General features: G+C 53.2%; 2 protein-coding genes across 2 annotated transcripts in view; one reads left to right on the forward strand and one right to left on the reverse strand.

Annotated features, from left to right (window-relative positions):
• Positions 1-3,272: 3,272 nt before the first annotated feature.
• Positions 3,273-8,811, reverse strand: LOC119096713 (beta-1,3-galactosyltransferase 6). Its single transcript, XM_037219610.1, has 3 exons — positions 8,760-8,811; positions 5,618-5,851; positions 3,273-5,204 (listed from the first exon to the last, which is right to left on the reverse strand). Exons 2-3 carry the CDS (start codon positions 5,798-5,800, stop codon positions 4,389-4,391), a joined length of 999 nt encoding a protein of 332 aa, XP_037075505.1. The 5' UTR covers positions 5,801-5,851; positions 8,760-8,811; the 3' UTR covers positions 3,273-4,388.
• Positions 8,812-10,168: 1,357 nt separating this feature from the next.
• The window catches only part of LOC119097191 (intraflagellar transport protein 80 homolog), a 31,945-nt gene continuing 20,654 nt past the window's right edge, over positions 10,169-21,459 (forward strand). Inside the window, exons 1-10 of the mRNA XM_037220247.1 lie at positions 10,169-10,205; positions 10,642-10,752; positions 11,817-11,995; positions 12,471-12,553; positions 12,951-13,220; positions 13,800-13,931; positions 14,617-14,733; positions 15,379-15,542; positions 16,153-16,350; positions 16,692-16,839. Of these exons, the coding sequence (XP_037076142.1) occupies positions 10,169-10,205; positions 10,642-10,752; positions 11,817-11,995; positions 12,471-12,553; positions 12,951-13,220; positions 13,800-13,931; positions 14,617-14,733; positions 15,379-15,542; positions 16,153-16,350; positions 16,692-16,839 (1,439 nt within the window). The remainder of the gene's footprint in view (positions 10,206-10,641; positions 10,753-11,816; positions 11,996-12,470; positions 12,554-12,950; positions 13,221-13,799; positions 13,932-14,616; positions 14,734-15,378; positions 15,543-16,152; positions 16,351-16,691; positions 16,840-21,459) is intronic.

Here is a 21,459-nt window from a genome sequence, read left to right on the forward strand (position 1 = left end):
CGACGCAGTAACGTTTGTTACCGCGCTGCTGGGCAGCTGTCCGTCGAAACGTCGACAAACAGACTGAAGCTGATATTGAGATTCATCGGCAGATCCGCGTCACCTTCAACCATGGTTTACGTTGCACACTGATTGAGCGTTAGGTGTAGCTCGCATACAGTCGACGACAACAGAGATGCCTTTTTGGTCCGCTTGCTGCCAGTTCTCGACTTGGACGCTCCGATGCAGACCATGACCGTTCGCAACCCGCGCGCTCCCCGCGTGCCCGCAACCACACGGAGCTCATGGTGCACCGCCGCGCCGCCCCGCATGACTGCGGACGGGGCAGGGGACGTGACGTGACTCTGACGTGACGTGACGTGACTCACACAGGTGACGTGACTCTGCTGGACACCGCCAGCTGAGCCGCGCCGTCCGCTGCGCCGCTGGCCACGGCATGTGAGCAGACATGCAGCTGAAAATCGTGGAGAAAGGCCTTACAGCGGTGCGGCGGGGCTGACGGTCAACGGAAGCAAAAAGACGCTATGCGACAGCGTGTCTCTTCAGGTGTCTGGTGGTTGTTTCAGACCTGAATGGTTTCCTTGTGTCTGTACGCAGCGGTTAAAGTTGCCAACAAGGTGCAGCCTCGCGTTGGCTGCCGCCTTCCTCGCCTGTCTCCACGCTCCGAGGGCCTGTCTCCACGCTTTTACTGATCAATCTCATCACTCTGCGACACGTGTTGTTGATGATCATTGACCACGCAGAGACCGACGACGTACGGGGCGAGACTTAATCTTCATATAAACCTTATACAGCCTGTGGCATTACACCCATTTAAAGGACTGTCTCCAGTCTTTTTAAGCGAGTGGGGCGCACATCGTCGCGCACCCCCATGTGGGGCGCCAGTGACTGCCGCGGCACTCGGGGGCCATGGCGCAACCAGCAGTCGAGTTAGGTTCCCCACGTGGAAACCGAAAACGCTGACCACTCGGCCATCACGCCTCCTCAGGGCTCGTGATGGTGTGTTCCTCCTCTTCGTCAATTCCCTTCTCACCTGGGCAGGTTTTTCCGAGCCATGGAAACAGCCTATCATAAACCCCAGTCCCAGTTTCAATCCGCTAATCCACGCTATCTATCCGAACTCGACATAAAACGAACATCACAGTCCTACGCACAATGGTCGGGCGTGTCGTGCAACGAAAGCCTTGCCGCTACTTGTGCAATAACCATCCCCGTTCCCCCCACAGCACGGTTTCCGTTCCCGACACTGGACTGAGGCCGCGCTGGCGAGCAGAGGCGACTACATCCCTACCGCATAGTCCGACCATTGTGGTCCTACTTGTAACCTTAGAATGTCTCAAAATGCGCTGTGCTGTGCTATGATAGATTAACTGTGCCTGTCTCGTCAATACCTCCTTTATGTGGGTGCTGTAGTTTTCCGCAGGTCCTCGGAAGTGACGCCCAGCAGACTCGCCATTTGCTTCAGCCTTGTATCATCTCGGGGGGGGGGGGGGGGGGCAACAGAAGCCTGGTACCGTGTCATGACAAAAACAGCTTCTACTTGGCTTGTTTTTATTATTTTTGCTCCATCCGGATTGTGACTTTGATGCAATCAGAGCTGGTGTCGTGGAGGCTCGAAAAATTATCTTACTTCGGGAGGTTAAGTGGCCGATGTTGCTGATAACCACATAGCTCCTCGGCCAGGGATGTAGTTTACTATTCAGTTATTAGGAGGGGGAGGGGGGGGGCTGAAGCCCCCCTTCCAGCTTGGGCTTCATCTCCCCCAACTTTGGGAAGAGAGTAGACAAAATCCGGGAGGAACCCGTTTGTTGGCATATTTTGGCGGCAGGCTGGGCTATTTTCACTGCTGCCCCCCCCCCCCCCCTCCCCTCAAGTCATTTTGCAGAACTACGCTACTGACAGGAACCACGCGCTTCGTGCTGCGAACGATGGGACGTAATTTAACCCGACGTGAATCCGCTGATGACTCCCAGCACTAATAGCGCCGATTAGTTGACGGGCGAGGTGGTGGAAAGAATGGTCACCGAGTCTGGCACGTGACCCGGACGACCAAATTTGCATCGACCCATGGAAGGAGAGCGCTCATTGCAAGAGTGCACGGCAGTAGGTACTCATTCTGAAGGGCGGAGCCCTCCAAACTTGACACTGAGTAAACTTCAAACCTGCAGCTGACACTCACGCATGCGTTCTCCCAACATGACGCATCATGATATGCAAAATTCTAAGAAACACAGTCGGGGAGGGTGATAAATCAAAGGTCGTTTACGGGGAGAAATCCCGAAACTCGACAGGTACGAATGATGTGCAGAAGCAATTTCCGATTCACTCCCAGCTTATCCCTCATTGTCTTCCAAAAAGGTAAATAGCAGAGCAAAACATGAATTTTCACTCAACCCTCTCGGCCAAGGAAAACCTACTTCTAAGAGTATAGACAATAATGTAAGGAGGCGGGTAGGAGCGCAACATGTGTCAATTGTACACCCGCGCGTCCGTCAACTGAATGCGCTGGAGTGATTATCTGATATTGGCAAGGAACTGCCCTGATGAGATGCAGCGGGCCTAAAAAGCGTGAGCAGAGGTGGCGATGGAGTAAATGAGGCGATGGAGTGCGTGAGGCGACGGAGAGCACTGTGCCTTGCGATGTACCGTGCGCCTACTTCGCGAATTCCGCAAGCATGTGTTGTCTGTGCGTGCTGGAAGGCATAATGCAACTGATCGAGTTTCGAGCCATTCCACTGAGTCATCGCGACAAAGGCCGATGTGGCTCCACGGATGACGACAAGCGGTCGGCTGCCAGCCGATGACGAGCGAGTGGGGGGCACGAACGGGCGCACAAGCTCCAACCAATGCGTGCCTTCCGACGAAGCGAGCGGCGCCTCAGCGATGCTTTTGAGCGGCTATCTTACTGCCAAAAAACGACAGTACAGCGAATGATTTTTGGTAGCTCCCTGTCGCTTAATATCGTTTTACATGTTGTGCCTAATATGTATATATATATATATATATATATATATATATATATATATATATATATATATATATATATATATATAATATTGTGTACACATAATAACTGTCTTTGCCCCATCCTCGTTCTATTTCCGTCCCGAGTGCGCAGCCTGTTCAAAGTGGTAACTTTCAACAGCTGTGACAATCACGAAACACAAAACGTTGTGGTCGGCACATGTCTTCAACAGCCAGAGCTTCACTTAGGCCAGGAAGCCCGACAGCCGAGACAAAATGGTGTAAAAACCCATGCACTTGTTGCTTAGTACCTACAATGTATTGTCATTTCCACCGAGACAACTTGCGGGAGGGAAAATCCTTTTGGAAGGAAATGTCCCAAAGTTTGTTTACAAGAAAACACAACTTTTCGAAAGTGCGACACAGAAATGTTTCACTTCAGTCTATACACCAACATCAGATATAGTAATACACGCGCTAGGTCACGGACAGGGCCGTTCAGTAGCTGGACGACAGCGTGTCACCTACAGGGACAATGCAATTTATTCCAAGTAAACGGTGGGAGGGGGGAGGGGGAATCACACTTGGACATTTTTTCCAAACAACCTCCATGGGGGCGGTATCAAAATCAGGAAGTTGGATGGAGTCAGCCCTCGCCCCCCTCCTAATTCCCACACACTGGTTTCCAATCACGGTAGTTTGGATCATCGGCTGAAAAATGTAACGGCTCGTGCTAGCAGTAATATGCAAGCACCTACACCAGAATGATTTCACAAACACTTGACATGATTTGACAGACAGTTTACAAACGCAAACACCTGACATGACTGGCATTCAATGGACATGATGCAGTTGATGCTGTTTGTATGGATATTCACAAAAAGTGAACATTATTTATAGATGCTAAGTAAAGGGGCTCACACTGAAATCACGGCACAACACCCCAAGGAAAACATCCACTGCGCTCGGGCGCTGGAGCAGCTAATGTTTCCGGGCGGGTACTAAAAATGACCAAGTCGGCACCGACCGCATAATAAAATATCACATGAAATGCCACCATCTTCAAAGGGATAAAAATGTGACTTATCAAACTACCTTGCCTCCTCTTCAGAATCATAGGCGTTTATACTACTTGACGTTCGAATCACGTGGCGGCGCGGGCAGCGACTCACATCCCACCTGGATCCCGAAAGACTGCAGACTACACAATACCCGACCATTCTGACCAAGCCTGGCGCGAGATGGGCTCGGCGCACAACCCATGCCAAGGGCCACGGCACTGGTGGTCACAGGACAAGGTCCTGTCCCTTCGCCGTGAAACGCGCGCCCTGCATTCAATACACATGCCTCTTTCGTCCCCGCACCTCGTGGAAAGTTTCCCAGCGCGAGAATCGAGCCCGCGACCCCGTGATAAGCACGGCGCCTCAGGGTACGGTCCGGTCGTCAGTACGTTTGCAGCAGTGTGAGGCCGGCACGGTCCAGTTGTAAATGTAGGAGCTGCGCGTGCGGTGCTCCCGCTCGCACAGCACGCCGCGGCTCTCGAGCGTCCGCTGCTTCTCGGCCATCTGCGCGGCGCTCTGCTTGTGCGTCACCAGGTAGCGGTTGTCGCAGCCGCGCGACATGTACTCGGTGTCGAAGCGCGGCTCGTGGCGGCGCGTCACGTCCAGCGGCGCCAGCCACGCGCCCATCGACACGTCCTCGCTACCGAAGCGGCGCAGCAGCGGCGCGCTGGCCGCCAGGTGCGCCACCAGGTCGCTGGAGATGACGTAGCCGCCGCCGAGCGCGTACGGCAGGTAGGTGTCGCACAGATCCCAGGCGGGCTCGGCCCACTTGCCGGAGCGCTGCGGCCGCGCCCGGCCGTCGAAGAAGCCCAGGTAGAAGCGGCTGCGCGGCGCCGCCGCCAGCTCGTCCAACAGCGGGCCGAGCCGCGCGAACGTGTCGTCGTCGCACTTGAGCGCGTACCTGTGCCGCGCGTGGCCGGCCAGCCAGGCGAAGGCGGCCAACACCTTGTCAGTCAGCCGGCCGTAGGCGTCGGCCACGTCCGGCAGCAGCAGCAAGTCGCCGTGGCGCGCCTGCTCGGCCGCCAGCTGCACGCGCTGGCCGGGCGGCAGGCTCGCGCCGCCCAACACGAACCAGTGGCGCGCCGGCGGGCTGGCACCGCCGCGCGGCCGCAGCCAGGTGGCGCGCATGGCGGCCCGCCGCTCGGCGTTGTCCGGCGCCGTCAACACCAGCACCGCCAGCTGCCGGCGAAGGGCGCGCCGTTAGGTGAGGCGCGCGCGGGCGGGAGCGTCAGCCCGATCGCCAGGCCGTCAGCACGAGACCCGGCTCTTCCACCAAAAGTAGTGCGGCTTAACGAGCTTGAGTCGAACAGTAAATTAAACAGTTCAACACAGCACCTGCAAGTGAACCCGACATGATCTGTCCCAGTCACAATGACACTTTACTTTTTAGGTGCCTTGGCTGTACCCTGGCTGTACTCTGGCTGTAAGCTTGCACATGGCATAACTGATGAATTGCTACGAAATATAAAACCCTCCATGTGGCCAAGTACGCCGCGCGAACATTTCCATCCTCATGAATCAAATCACCACAGTCATGCATCTGGAAGTGGTTGGAATGCTGCAATGCACCAACTGCACCTGTTTTCACATACCATATACCCTGGTCCATCGGAGACCTGTCGCTGAGCGGCCGACGAGCGCAGCGCCGCTCGGTCCGGCTCGAGGATGACCACGCTGACGCACACGCCCAGGATGAAGCTGACCACCGCCGTCAGGCAGAAGAGCAGCGCCAGCATGGGCCGCCGCAGACAGGGCCGCAGCAGTGCGGGAGCCATCGGCGGCCGGCGCCGGGCCGTGGCCCCTCACGAACCGCGGCTTACCACCACCTGGTCACACAACATGGGGCAGTCGCATGTTTGCATAATGTCGTCACGCAGGTAATGTGAACTTCTACAGCAAACGTAATTTGTTGCAGCCTTCTTCAGCGTAATTTGTTGCAGCCAGGCATCAGCGAAGCGATATGCAAAACGCATCCTTCTATAGCATCGCATCAGAGATGAGAAGTGCGTGCTTCTGCAGGATATTTTCTGCATTTATTCCAATAATGAGCATGGGTGGCTTTCAGTTCAGAGCACCTGCACGGTGCAGCTTATTGTGTGTGCCTGGAATGCACCACCCAAGCAGACCATCCAGTATGATTCATACTTCGCCCCACCCTTTCGCTAAACAGGACTGCAGAGGGTGTCACGCGCCGCACGATACCGTCGCAGGGCAGCCCTGGGACTGCTTCGATCCCCATTGGCTAGTTGCCTGCTAACCTTTCCATCTCCACCAGACCAAGCAATATGTATGCTCTGGGACTCCTACTCAGTGCCACTAGGTTGTGAATCCAGCATGTTTCCCCTGACCATGGAGGTGGCAACACCCAGATGACATCAGTCCTGGGAATACTCTTGGGAATGAGCAATAGCTGGAAATTGGTTGGTGTCACTGTTAGCAGAAGACAATAATAGTGAAGTCATCTAAATTTAGAATTTCAGCTCAGACTAGTACCAGCATTAAGTGCTAAATGGATATACACAACCATGGGCAAATGGGTGCAAGTCTGACTGCACCCTGTGTACAAGTCAGAAAAAAACTTAAGCAACTTTTTTGATGCCTTGCTGTTATCAATCATCACATCACCACTTCTGTAAGTTTAAAAACTGTATTATACTACCATTCAGGTTCTCTTCCTATGTCATCTTTCCGAAGGTTAGAAAATGTGATTGTCTTGAGGTTATTTGAAAGCAACTGACTGTTCTTTAGTCAACTAACACACCACAGAGTCTTAAAAGTTTGGGTTAGAAAAGTATGAGGTGTCCCACAGAACAGACAGCTATTGTCATGTGGCTGTTCAAAAGGACTACCTTCATATTTGTATTTAGGTTTCAGAAGAATAGATTCAATGCTTTTCAGTCATAAGTTGAAATAATGACCAAAATAGCACATCATTAATTATCTGGTGCATCTGGCCAAAGATCAGCTCACTTGCATGAACTGATGTGCTGAGCATGGTATATGCTCTGCAAGGGAAGAGGAAGATCACAAGGTATGAGAGTAGCCCCAGCTACATGGTATCATGCCTTGCACCACCAGGGGCATGGTTCCAGCCAAAATTAAGAAATTTTAGGACAAATCAGAACCTGGAAGATGCAGGCATATTTTTCCATTGAAACTGGAATGAAATGACACACTGCATTGACAACATTGTATGTGTATTTCCTCCTCCAGCCCTCCAGTGGTTACACCAGTGGGCCAAGGGCATCAACAAGCACCTAAAACACTATGCAGAAGATAGTCAGCCATTTCTTCAAAAAATGATTGGCATGAAATTTTGCAGACATAACTTTAATTTACTATCACATTCAAGAGTACCTAATGCTAACCATGTGCAAAAGTACACAACCATATCCAAACTAACAAAAATCTCATAAAGAACATGACAGCTTTTTCTGCAGCAGGTTGCAAACATAGAGAATAATGGTGTAGTGCACAGGGCTTGAACACCTGGATGATGTATCTAGCCATGAGGGACGCACACAGGGCACATCACCAAATGAGTAGTCTGTATAAGCTAAAAGTTCAGACAAGATCTACAGCTATCATGTAACATTGGGAACTTCCAGGAACTGCTCCCAATTTAACTAAGAATATTCAGCATCTTACCCACATGATTTGGCACCAATTCATGTGAATGTCACACATAAACTAGCTCACACAAAATAGCACATAACACCTGCCTAATCAAACCTTCACTTTTGGCAAAACAGACCACTGATACAGGAACTTAAAATCTACTATATCAGGCAAAACTAAATAGCCAGGATGGCATACAATTCAATCAATAACTTGAAACACATATGCTACACCTACTCATTCAACATTCATTCATTTCCCACATTCACATTCAACATTGAGAGCCACACAATATGCCATTGTGGGCCACTTTCTGCTGAAATATAACAATGTTTTGAATCAGTTTTTAGTATACATTACATTCAGACCAGTTTATCAACACCACCAACAAGACATTGCAAATTTACTGATGGCCACACTCTGTTTAACTAGTTCTCCTGGGTAAAAATGGACTCTGCATTTTGCCAGGTTGTATCAACTACCAGCTGCCAGAATTGTAACACCTTACAACAGCAGCACCTTGACAGCTTCCTGCACATGTATGATGATAACTACACATGGCTGAATGAAGTAATATGCTCCTAAGACATTGCAATGCTATGGTACTTAAACATATGACAATGACATACAATGTACAGGAATGTTCACTTGATATGCCTAATTTTATTATTCAGTAGTTCCTTAAACATCAAGAGCCAGCTACATTTAAGGTGTGCAATGTTCACGAACAGCTTGAGTGCAACTGTACATGATATATTATGCAAAATGGGGTTTCCATGCATACAAAATGCAGATATGTATACTTGCTGTAACCAATTTGTGACTACTACACATTGACTGAACACAACAGCCCTCTGCAAGAACAACACTATTTAAGTGCCCGCCTCCTTCAAGAGGAATAAAAATCACCATGATGGGGAGCATTTATGTAAATGGTAACACACGAAATCAGAATGCGACGAACAGGCGGTTTCTGAAAACAATAGCGAAGACAGGAGATCAACATCACAGATGCATTCACGTATCACACGTATTACCTACCGAAACAAATAAACGGAGTTTACCCCATAAGCGAGTTCACTGCACCGAAGGGATGACGCAAGTGACAATACCTACCACAATCTCAGTCCAACAGTTCCCAACAGCTCCAAACCAAGTCCGAAACCAGTCCCAGAGTACTGATGTCATCAAACATATCAGGACGGCTTTACGGCGGAAACGAAACAGCTGCGCCATAATCACTCTATTTCATTTACTCTTTTTGAGCATTTGCAAACGATTTGAAAGAAAAACTGCATTCAACAGCTAACGACAGTTTCAAAGAAATAAAATTATTTCTTAAGGTAGTCAAAAAACTTTTCAAAGTAACAATCGCCCCAAATACTGCTCATATTCCTTTAATGCTAATATCCCAGGCTGAAGCCGCTCTGCATGTGAGCGCTGATAGTGAAAAATTTGATTTTCCATTGGTTGACAAGAGGAGCAGCCTACCCTATTAGCGAATCAGAGATCAGATAAAATAAGCTGGAGTGATGTCGAATACGGAGGAAAATGCCACAGTTTGTAAACAAATCCGCCAGCAGAAAGGGACGAGAAGATAGGCGAGGCCGGGGTTGAGTAGTGTCTTCGCCCTGAAGTTTGGGGGTGCGGTGATCGCTCGCGTGATCTGCCTCGTAACAGCATTGTTTGCTTCGCGGCGAAAATGAGGTTCAAGACTGCAATGTTGGCGGAGCCCAGACATTATGATACCGTCACTGCGGTTGGCTGGTGTACTACTGATGAAGTGTTTTCTGTGGCGTAAGTTACCTTCGTGCCATTCGGTTAGGAGTGTGGTACATGTAAGTCCAAGGTCGTAGTTTCACAAAATGTGTTGGGGCTGGTCGACTAAATAGTGATAAATGGCCTAACCTAACCCCAAAATATACCAAAAATGTTCCTTCCCAGATTTGGCTCACTTCCCAAAGTTGGAGGGGCTGGAGTCCAAGTTGGAAGGGACGGGCTGAAGCCCCTCAGCTGAATAAGAAACCACACCCGTGATACAGTCACATGTGTCTCTGTGGCATTAAAAGAATCTATTAGGGGCTAATTTTTGCTAAGTCAGTTAGAGGGGGGGGGCTTAGCTGAGTGAAAATAATTAACACAACTGCGATTTTCACGTAACTTTCCTTTAGAAGTAGGACGTGGGAAGGCCGACGGCAAAATTTGGGGACTGGAAAACTGAAAACATTGCTTGAGCCACCAATATTTAACGTGACGACTGGGCTCAGTTCCTCAGTTTCCGTCGCGCGGTAGTCCAAATCATCTCACTGTGAATCACATTTTACCATGTCCTTTCTCATTAAAAGCGTTAATTCGGTCTTGCGTTTGGTGCCCGCAGTGACGACCACACAATCCTGCGCTGGAACTTAATGACTCAGGAGCAGGAGAAGGTGGTGGACCTAGGCCCGGACGTGTTCCCGGTCGACCTACACTGGGTGCCGCGCGAGCTGTCCGCCGCGCCCGCCGCCCAGAAGAAGGGTGGTACCATGGGCGGTGAAATCTTCGTCGTGGCGGCCGCCGACGGTGCGTGCTGACGGCCGCACCGGGGGTCTGGGGTTCGAGTCTAGACGTGCGCCCCTGTCAATGGTCTCTCGCTAGCGTGATAAATGGGAGGAGTAACAATTACCATAGCAGCTACACGAGTTGGTAAACTGTCAACGAAATCTGCATACTGCACCACCATATTGAACAACCGTAGCTGTCCCACAGTGTAAGCCTCCGTCGCAAGTCGAGCGTGGGGCCAAATGTCGTGTCGGTATTGAAAGTGACGTATTGGGTGGAGCATAACATAGTGCATTCGAAATATATTGGCTGCGATAGACGATAACAAGGTGCATTCGGATTGGTTTTCTCATAACGGGAACGGAAACAGCTTGTTCGTGCATGTGTAGTGTCGTTTACCGGCATGTAATCCTTTTCGTGTTGCGCCGCACCTTACACTGTATTCTGTTCTTTGCAGGCAAATTTTACATGATGAACAAAGTGGGCCGTGTGGAAAAGACGGTCGAGGCCCACAAAGGGGCGGTGCTCTCTGCCCGCTGGAGCAGCGACGGATCAGCTCTTCTCACATGTGAGAAGCGGTTGTCAGGCCTGCATCTCACCAAGTTCTGGCATTGCCACCTGACTATGGAGACATATATTGTTTCATTTGCGTCATTAGGGATGTGTCGTACATAATGTTTGTCTTGCAGGGCGGTTTTGGTTGTTGTTTAATGCGTGTTAATTCGTCGTGTTATATTTGCCGCTTCCACTTTAAGTTTTTCAGAACGTATCGACCATAAGATACCTTGTGCCTATCTGATTTGATTACATTGCATCTAATAGAACCGAAACGAAACCAAAGTTTTGTAACTCAGAACCATCACCTCCGTGAAATTACCTATTGCAATAAGGCTGACATCATCTGCTCGCGGTCGTGGACACACCTTACTTCAAATGTAGTGGTATAACCCTGGACGATCTTGAGAAGAGTGGAGCCTTGTGGGACCTGTTCCTGTCTGACAGTGGGCCAAGGCGGAGTTTCAAGGGCCGGCCCCACCCGTCGTTCCCCTTCACCCGCCCTGCAGTATGTAGACCGGGGAGCTCAAGACGTGGTCCGGCTAAAACACCTGGGCCGTCTTAATGTCCCCCAGGTCTGTAACTCGTTGCCGGCAATATGTTGCAGGGGATGATAGCTAAATATGTGCTCCCGCTCTGTCCCTTCCTCCGCCGCTCCCCTGCCCGGCAGCTGGTGGCGACCGGGTGCTAGGGAAGTGGTAACGCCTGTCTTGAACTCCCTCCTCCTCTGTCCGGCAGCTAATGAGGACGCAGTGCTGAGGATGTGGTAATATCCTGTCTTGATCTCACTCATCCCCTATCCGGCAGCTGGTGAGGATGGGGCGCTGAAGACGTGGCAACACTCTGTCCTGACCTCCTTCCACCCTGTGCGGCAGCTGGTGAGGACGGGGCGCTGAAGATGTGGCAACACTCTGTCCTGACCTCCTTCCACCCTGTCCGGCAGCTGGTGAGGACGGGGCGCTGAAGACGTGGCAACACTGTCCTGACCTCCTTCCACCCTGTGCGGCAGCTGGTGAGGACGGGGCGCTGAAGACGTGGCAACACTCTGTCCTGACCTCCTGCCACCCTGTCCGGCAGCTGGTGAGGACGGGGCGCTGAAGATGTGGTCCCGCTCCGGTATGCTGCGCTCCACACTGGTGCAGGGAAGCAGCTCCATTTACGCGGCCGACTGGGGACCCACCTCGGCCGAGGTGGTGTACTCGCAGCGCAAGAACATCGTGGTCAAGCCGCTCGCGCCCAACTCCAAACCCAACTCGGTGAGGACTTCACCCTCCAATCCAGCGTCGAGGCTAGCTGGGTGGGACGTGGCCATACGCGGCAGAAGAGCGTGGTGCTGGCCGCTCTGGTGTCCGGGGAAGGCGCGAACTGCGGCTGGCGGCAGCCAGAATACTGATGCTCTGCGTTCGAGTTGCGTTAAATGTTGCTGGTCCTGACTGATCAGTGTCTACGCTTGTGAACGCCTTGGTGAGTGTTCTTTGGCTCACTGGGATGGTGCGTGTTCAAAGCTAATGTTAGCACAAAATTACGGAGATTCGCGGTTAAATTCGATGAAAAGCGTTTAGCCGGTGAGCAACTGGACGCAATTTTGTGATGACAGTGCATTTGTTCGCATGCATGATGCTTCAAGGTAAGCACCAAATGTATCGTACCACATGGTCTTCAACTCACTCGTGGCAGCGCAGCTGTGCGCGGTATCGTCACTAGACGCGACTCACTGTCGGCCTTTTCCAGTGGAAGGGGCATGAGGGGCCCATTCTGACGCTGGCCTGGAACACCAACACCCGATTCATCGCCTCGGGCGCCGAGGATTGCAGGTCAGCGGCGAGCGCCAGTGACGGCGAACGCCACGCCACTGACGGCGAACGCCACTGACGGCGAACGCCACTGACGGCGAGCGCTACAGACAGGCGGCTGTGTGATTTTTTCGCCTTGTGTCCGTGATGCTGGTCGCATATCGGTCGTGGCTGGGTGCGCTTCAATAAGGACGTGTGGTGTACGTGATACGTCCTGCTATGGGGGCAACAGCGGCTCTAAAGGTCAACTAGGTGACTAGGCGGTAATTCACGGCGAGAGCGCCCCCCCCCCCGCCCCCATGATCTGGAATCCACATTGTTAACCACTGGGATATTTTCCCCGCCTGGTAAAACACTGCCATGGACATGCCACGGCTTGTCATTACTGGACGCGTCAGCTTGCGTGTCCGTACCGCAGGTACCGCATCTGGGACAGGTACGGCCGGATGTTGTACAACTCCGCGGCGCATGACTACCCGGTGACGGCCATCTCGTGGAGCCCCAGCGGCGACAACTTTGCCGTCGGCTCGTTCAACACGCTGCGACTGTGCGACAAGAAGGGCTGGTCGCACTCGCTGGAGAAGCCCAACACGGGCAGCATTCTGCGCATCGCCTGGTCCAACGACGGCACCCAGGTGGCCGGCGCCTGCTCCAACGGCCACGTCATCTTCGCGCACGTCATCGAAAAGTGCGTGGGTGGTCAGCGCGCTGGGCGTGGCGCCAGTCTGGACTGGGAACGTTGGTAGCGTTTCTTGTTGAGGGCGCTTCGGACTGGCCGTGGCTGTTGTCGTATCGAGGCAGACGTTTAACCGTAGGATAGAATGCCACGTGTGCCGTGAAGGACGGCACGCGGCCATAGACGAACGTCCTTGAATAAGACTGTCAAATGTTATTTGTTTTCGTGGCTCAGAATAACGAGCGAACTGGAAATTCTGCAGTCATGCGATTCTCATTGCGTTATATTAACTGGATGCCTCCATTCGCCGCCATAAAGATTGCGTACTTAGTTCCGTTCTCATTTGACTGGAGCCGTTTCCACAAAGTTGCCAGGGAAGACCCGTGCTTAAGACTGTACAAGGCAGTATCAAAGCCGCTTACATATGTAGTTCGATCTTAGGCGTGAATACAGCTTTGCGCTCCGGCGGCGGCGGCCCTCTGCAGCCACCTGCGCATGCGTGCCGGCCGCGCTCCACCCGGGGTGAGCCGTGGGACTCGGCCGGCATGGTGCGCGTGACGCGTGCGTGACGGGCCTCCGGGCCGGCCGCAGGCGGATGGAGTGGGACCATTACGAGGCGACGGTGACGGGCCGCAAGACCATCTGCCTGCGTGACGTCATCTCGGACGTCTGGGAGAAGCTGGAGTTCCAGGACCGCATCATCATGACGTCGTTCGCCTACGGGTGAGCGGCAGCCGCGGAGGCGCTGGGCAGGGGTGGAGATCCAGCGGCAGGGGGCGGGTGCTCTAACCACTATACCGCCTGCGAAGATGTGTGGCTGTACGCTGCCAGATGAGGACCCTCATCTCATGCACTCATTTGTATTTGCCTCGCTGGGCTCCCTGCGCCAAAAGCAAAAAGGTGTGGCAGACACATTGTAAGCTATAATGTGTCACCATTCATTGTCCGCTGCTGGTGCAGTGGTTACAATATGAGCGTACAAATTACCGGTTCCAAGCCGGAACATGCGAGAGCCTTCAAGATAGCTCCTTGCATAGGTCCGTGGCGGGCGCCCTGAGGTACTTCGCAGAGCCAAGTACACTTGATACCGGTTGAAACGTGGCGTGCGGTTTGGCGCTATTTAAGTGGACAGTTGTCCAAATTTCATGCGGCCATTAGAAATGGCTTCCGAAGTGCGGCGGCTCTTGCGTGTTATTTTCCACCTCTGACTTTGGCTTTTCGCCCGCGACCTTGTAAAAGTGATGCTTGGGATGGTTTCGCTCATTTTGGGGTTTTGAGCCTCGCATTCTGGCGCAATGTACAGTTGTTTGCCTCATCACCCTTGCGTGTCGCCCTGCTGGACGCTTTATCACAGGCCATGACAGCATTAATTGTGTGGTTGTCGCAGCTCACGTTCGCCTTTTCCCAGGTACCTGCTGGTGGCCACGACCGGCCAGTGCTTCGTCTACTCGTCCCGCAACTGGAACACGCCGCTCATCTTCGAGCTGAAGGAGGGCAACGTCCACCTCATCCTGCAGGCCTCGCAGTAGGTCGCCATGCCGACGCCACGACTGATGATGCTCCTCTCGGGTCACGGCAGGTCACGGCCGGGGACGCTCCTCACGGGTAGTGGCTGAGGAAGCTTCCCAGGTCAAGCTAGGTCACGGCTGGAGACGCTCCTCACAGGTTACGGAAGGTCACGCCTGGAAACGGTCCTCACAGGTCACGGCTGGGGAAGCTCATCACATGTCACGCTAGATTACGGCTGATAATGCTCCTCACAGGTCACGCTAGGTCACGGCTGAGGAAGCTCATCACATGTCACGCTAGATTACGGCTGAGAATGCTCCTCACAGGTCACGCTAGCTCACGGCTGAGGATGCTCCTCACACGTCACGCTAGATTACGGCTGAGAATGCTCCTCACAGGTCACGCTAGGTCACGGCTGAGGATGCTCCTCACAGGTCATGCCCGGTCACGACCGGAGACACCGGACCGGAGGACCGGAGGCATCCACGCTGCTCAGAGCTGCGGTACGCCTTACGGGCATGGTCGTCTGATGCCACAAAACAGCACTCACCGCAGGGTGTTCTCACCAGTGATCGGCATATCGGCGTCCTCTTCAGTAGACGGTATTGGGTGTGCTCCCGGCAGTGCGTGCTCAGCCGGTGGTCTGTGTGCTCTGCTGCAGGGTGTTCGCGCTGGTGGACGGCAACTCTGTGTACGTGTACACGTACGAGGCGCGGCTCCAGTGCACACCCCGCTGGCAAGGCATGCGACTGGACAGCGTGTCCGAACAGACCGCCTCACTCAGCAACGATACGTTCGCCTGCCGGGACAGTGACAGCGAGAAAGGTGAGCCGTCGGCAGCTGGGAGGGTACCGGGGCTGCGCTGCTCCCCCATCCCGCCACGCCCTTCACCTCCGGCCACTGACGTGACCAAGGCTATGAAAACCTGTGTAGGCGAAGAGAAGGGTAGACGTCTAGCTGTGGATGGGCCCAGGACGTCTGCCAGTCGGAATGCATGAATGCACCCGTTTTTGTTTTGTTTTTTGTTGGTCGTCTTTGTTGGGGTCTTTGACCATGGTAACCAGGGAGGCCGGAGTTCATATTTGAAGTTACGAAGTCACAAATGCACTGTCGTACCTGCAATAGGTACACTTTTCGATGGGTAACCTAGTGACATCCGTTTGTGAGCAATTTGTGACTAAACTGATGGGACCACAAGAACCTGTATAGTTGAATAATTACCTACCACTACAAACTGCATTTGTATCCTGTGTTGTGATCATATGAAAAGTATGTTTATTACGCTCGCGCCCGCTGCCCGATAAATGTTGCATGATTAATTTATTTCACGCTTGTCACCCACGCTTTCTTCATGCGTTTGACCTGGCGTATATGGCCAACTTGAAGTGGTGCCCGTGAGGTCCCTCTGGTGACTTGGCTCCGTGTCGCCGGTCAGTGATCCAACTGATGGACGCCATGACCGGCAAGCCAGTGATCGACAAGCCGTTCACTCACAAGTGCGACGTGCTGGAGCTGGCGCTGGACCAGCAGCTGCCGGCCGCCCAGCGCAAGCTCGCCTTCGTCGACGCCAATAAGGATCTCTTCCTGCTCACGACGCGCCGGGTGGGCGGCGCGCGCAAGCTTCTCCGTCTCGGTACGCCGGCGACGCTGGGCTTCGACGGACCGCGCGGCGGCGCACCCGCGAGAGTGGCGTCACTGGCACCGGCGGGGCCCCTGCGCGCGAGGCGGGCGATGAGCCGACGGTGCTGTGAGAGATTGCGATGCGCCGCGCAGTTATTTGAAATAGTCTTCATGGCGGCGCCTGCGCATCGGAAAATGTATTTCGTGGGGGCTACGCGATGTGTCTCTGACATCGAAAGGCATTGAGTCCGTCCAGGCGTCCGGTATGACGGGAGGTGTCGAGGCGCCTGACAAGGGCAGGCGAGGTGACTGCCCCGCGTGCGGTGGTGACGCCGTTCCGCCCCGCCGTCGCAGGTATGATGGTGCACTCGCTTTGCTGGAGTCACCAGGCCAACATGCTGGCTGGTCTGCAGGAGTCGCGCCTCTCCGTCTGGTACTACCCGGCCGTCATCTTCGTCGACAAGGAGCTGCTCAACATGACCATCCTGCAGAAGGAATCGCCGTGAGTGTCGCCGGCGCCGCTCGGCACTCGCGGGTCGCGTGCGCCCGGGCCCGCCGCTGCTCTGTGTCGCTCCCGTCGACCAGGCATGGCTGGACTGGGGTGACAGCACGGGTTGTTCGTTTGGGGACTGGACGTTTGCTTTGAGACTATCACGGCTTCCCTCGCCCGCCCTTCGCACGCAGAGAAAGTACGCAATGAAAGCATAAGACGTGAATTCTGTCTGCCTTCTGATGGAATTGTATTCTGTACTTTGTATGATGCTCCACTATCAAGCTTGAGGCTCATCAAACGCGCGTGCTGCTTAATTCGATGGTTACAGCATAGCTGTACACGTCGAATGTAATTGTCACGCTTAATGAGGCAACGAAACCCTGGTGAGATTTGCACCCCGGGTTTCATATTGGAGGGAATAATCAGGACCGACGTGATCCACTCTAAGCATGATCCGCACGGCACACGCACACATGCCCTCGATTTCTACCATTTTCAAGGCCTGGGTCCGAAACGAGGTTCTATTCAACGCCTCCTACAGCTGCCCAGCTGTCTTCATCCCCATCCTCCAATGACCAGGCGTCATTTGTGCCATGCCCACCGCGCTGCGGTAGCCCGCAGCGTTGCATATGCCGCATGCGTCAACAGCGTCAATGATCACGTCTCCAGACCGGCCTGGTCGGAGGTGGCCGTGAAGCGTCGCGTTCCCAGGAGCGTCGGGCGACTTGCCGCCGTACGACTGGGGAAAACACGCCTTTTATGTAGTCGCTCGGTGACATCTCCGGCTTCTGACCTGTGATTGGCTGCTGCATGAAGGTCATGCAGGCCGTGGCCGTGACTGGGTGCGTAAATGCATCTGTGTCATCCGGTGGCCGAGGCTTCTAGCCTCTGCTTTTAGAAGCAGAAATTAACCAATAGCGTTTCACCCTTATCTGCGGATCCCTTGAAGCATTTGCAGCTGAGCTATCATGCCGAAAGCACCGTTGGTCTCCGTGACGTGAAACTGTGCTGTGTGTGCTGGACCGCGGGCTGGGGGATGAGAGGTGAGTGGAGACGGCGACGCCCTCCGTGATGATGCTGTAGGGCTGTGAGGAACTTGATAAGCACAACAACAGTCCCGCCAAGGTGTGCGTTTTAGGTATTTATACCGATAGCTTGACAGCGAGAAAATGAATTGGTTGTAAGCGAAAATAGCTCGGTAAAACAGTCAGGTGGACAGGGAGTAAAGTGATGAAGGGGTCATCATACCAGGACGTTCTCGTCAAATGGCAGGAATATTTGTAGGCTTTGTTCCCTTGTTCATTTCAGAACAGTACAAAGTCACCAGCAAAGCCAGTCACAATGTTAGTAGTGACAGCATAAGTCCAAGGATTATTTTGTCGTCACGGTGACTTACAAAAGTTCTGAGAGTGCAACGCCCGTGCAGACAGCACGCGCCCAGGCGTCACTGACACCGACAAGCAACCGGAGCGTGCGGACATCACGCGCCCAGGCGTCACTGACACCGACAGACAACCGGAGCGTGCGGACATCACGCGCCCAGGCGTCACTGACACCGACAAACAACCGGAGCGTGCGGACAGCACGCGCCCAGGCGTCACCGACACCGACAAACAATCGGACCGATAACCGGGACTTAGATAAAGGTACGCGTAGTACAAATTTAGCTCAGCATTGTCTTCAGATTGACCTCGGTACCGGACACTCAATTGTGTATGCGTCCCTCAACATGAGGGTGACATTAAGTTGGCAAGAATAACATGCGCAGTGTTTTAACAGACAGGGTCTCCTGCATGAGCAGGGACTGCCTCCGTGATAAAATGTTAACATTTAACTTGAGTAGGGAGTCTAATGGTGGTGACAAAGTTCTTCATCCATACATATGGCGTATGAATAGTTAGTTTGTCTATAAATTACATTACGCATGGAAGGGAGGTTTTTATGTAGCTGAATGGAATCGTAAGAAGGAAGGGGTAGAGGATGTTTTCGAGAGCGTGGCGCTGTGCCCTAATGTGGTTGCAAATCATGCCAAAATGCAAAGCATTTGTGTGTGCGCCCCCCCCCCCCCTCCCCTCCCTCGTCCTCGCCTCAGTGTCTTTTGTCCAACTACTACCATTGGATGCGTTATCAAGATATAGCTGGAATTTGCATTCAGAATCCTGTCTCTGCGACGCTGCTGGAATCACGGCGTGTTTTGCTCGTCTTGCTGGAGTTTGCGCTGCGACTCTGGATTTTGCGCCATCCACTTTCTTTGAGTGGGGAACCACCATTCTGCGTCGCCACACCAAATACGATGATGCTGTGGTTTCTGTTTTTACTGCTTTGTGCTCGTCTACCAAATAATACGAAGGCTGTGATCATTAGGCAGGGGCACGTGTGCGCCGGATATGACACCGGTAGCTCACTGTGTCAGTTGGACGGGCTGCTGTCTGTAGAACACCCTGTCACTCTGACGGAGGCGGGACGTACACTGAGGGCCTCTTGCTACGTTCCGTGGGGTGTACGTGCACATGCCGTCGTCCACAAATGCTGTCCCGGAGACTGCTTTTCGTGTTGGCATTTTAAAGTCAGCTTTATTGTGGGTGTGTCTCTGTCGCCAATGCAAAGTTTAGTCTTGTACATCTTGCATTCAACTTCTTAAAGTTTGGATGGCTACTCAGTGTATGAGTAGGAACTTGCTAAAATGCCTAGCTCCTACTCTTATGTCGAATTCGGTAAAGCCTTCGGCTACAATCTGACGGTGTTCGAAGTTCATAGAATATCGTTAAGTCCGCCGAAAAACCTCGCTAGGAAAAGACGCAATATATTCTTTTAAATATCCTTTACTTCATTCACATATCACGCGACAGCTCGACATTCACACGAATTTACGAATCATTTTATCTACGATTCAATCAATCACACGAAACATTAACACTTATCTATCATCTACGCAGTTCTTGACGCTTGTGATCAATAAAAGTTGGCAACGTAGCAGGTCTGGATTGCAGTATCTATCACGCGTTATATGCGGACGCTCTTTTGCTCGCGCGCTGTCGCCAGACAGGATGGCAGCTGGGTGGAACCGGAGCGGGCTTCCTGTATCAAGGGGTCAGCATACTAGAATACGCCAATGTCATAAATGACACATACACGTTGGGACGCATCGTAACACACCACGTATCACACAAATGCCAACACTGAGATTACATCACCAATTACCGCGGACGGGATGCTGCGAAAACACGCGCTATGCTGTTTCGTACCTGACAGCGCTAGGCGCGGCTTGTTGCAGCGGTGTTTGAGATTGTCTTTGAAAGGATAAGCAGTGTCTTGACGCACATGAATTCTGGAGGAAATTCGCATAAAAGACAGCATATAATTTGGGTCATGGAATTGCTGTCATGTTTTGCTGTGAACGTTGACCTGATCCTTGCGCTGCATGGCTATGCATAACAGATGCATGGGCCCCAAACCAGCCACAAGTCGACACGGCATCACCAGAATAACGTCAGAGCCTCCAGTACATGACTAGAAAGTTAGGTGAGGGTGTGATTGAGCTTGAGTTAAGTGAGGTAAGGTCGAGGGCAGGGGGGTCGAATTCGGCAGAATCAATGACCTCATTGGCTTTTAAATACTTCACACCACGTTACCAGCACAAGTGTGTGATTTCAGAAGGTGCGCAAGGATCATACTCATGCACTACATGAGTCCCCTGTAACTGGGAACGTCGCAAGCTGTGGCGGAAGCCTGCATCGCCCTATTGGTGTTGTGTGCTCAGGATGTGCTCACCAAGCCGCGTACGACATGAACATGGTTGAAATTGCTGGAAAATCCCTGGAATGAGATTTGAGACACACTTTCATCAGCGCACGGTGGGCAGGTGTACCCGGGCGCCGAGTCAGAACTGGGCGCAGGGGTCGAACGTGGGCTGCCTCCGAGAAGTGATTCTGGCATACACCTGTTGATACCTGGGGTAACCCCGACGACGCTGTCGCTGGCGGATTACGCCTATACCTTGGGATTGGGGGTTGGGGACCGGTCCACCACCGACGACAGAGACCGTCGTTATATCGGTGTTGCCAGGGGGAGTTATGACTGGAGAAGTTATACCCCCGGGGCGAGGGCGAATTCCGCTACCCAGAGTGCCTAGTCGGTTGAGAAGGCTATTGAGAGGCGATCCTCCTCTGCGAGAGCCTGGTCCACGTGTCCCCCGCCTTCCTCCCCTGCCTCCCCTGCCCCCTCTCCCTCCTCTCTCCCCTCTCCCTCCGCTCCCCCGACTGGCCTGCCGACGCCTGCGGCCAGAGCGGGCGTACGCTGACAATGACCCCTGCTGCGACCCGGTGCTATACGCACCGAACTGACACTCGGGCGGGATCTGCCTCATCGGCGTACTTGGTCGGCTCTGCTGTACTGGCTGGCGCTGGATCTGGATCTGCTGCACTGCCTGAGTTTGGATGGGCTGGGTCTGTTGCACTGGCTGGTTCTGGATCGGCCTGAACTGCCGCGCCGGCTGGTTCTGGACCGGCCTGGACTGCCGCGTCGGTTGGTTCTGGGCCGGCCTGGACTGCCGCGTCGGTTGGTTCTGGACCGGCCTGAACTGCCGCGTCGGCTGGTTCTGGACCGGCCTGAACTGCTGCGCTGGTTGTC

The sequence above is a fragment of the Pollicipes pollicipes genome, unplaced genomic scaffold (genome assembly GCF_011947565.3).
Source record: "Pollicipes pollicipes isolate AB1234 unplaced genomic scaffold, Ppol_2.1 Scaffold_4295;HRSCAF=5057_pilon_pilon_pilon, whole genome shotgun sequence".
NCBI lineage: Eukaryota > Metazoa > Arthropoda > Thecostraca > Pollicipedomorpha > Pollicipedidae > Pollicipes > Pollicipes pollicipes.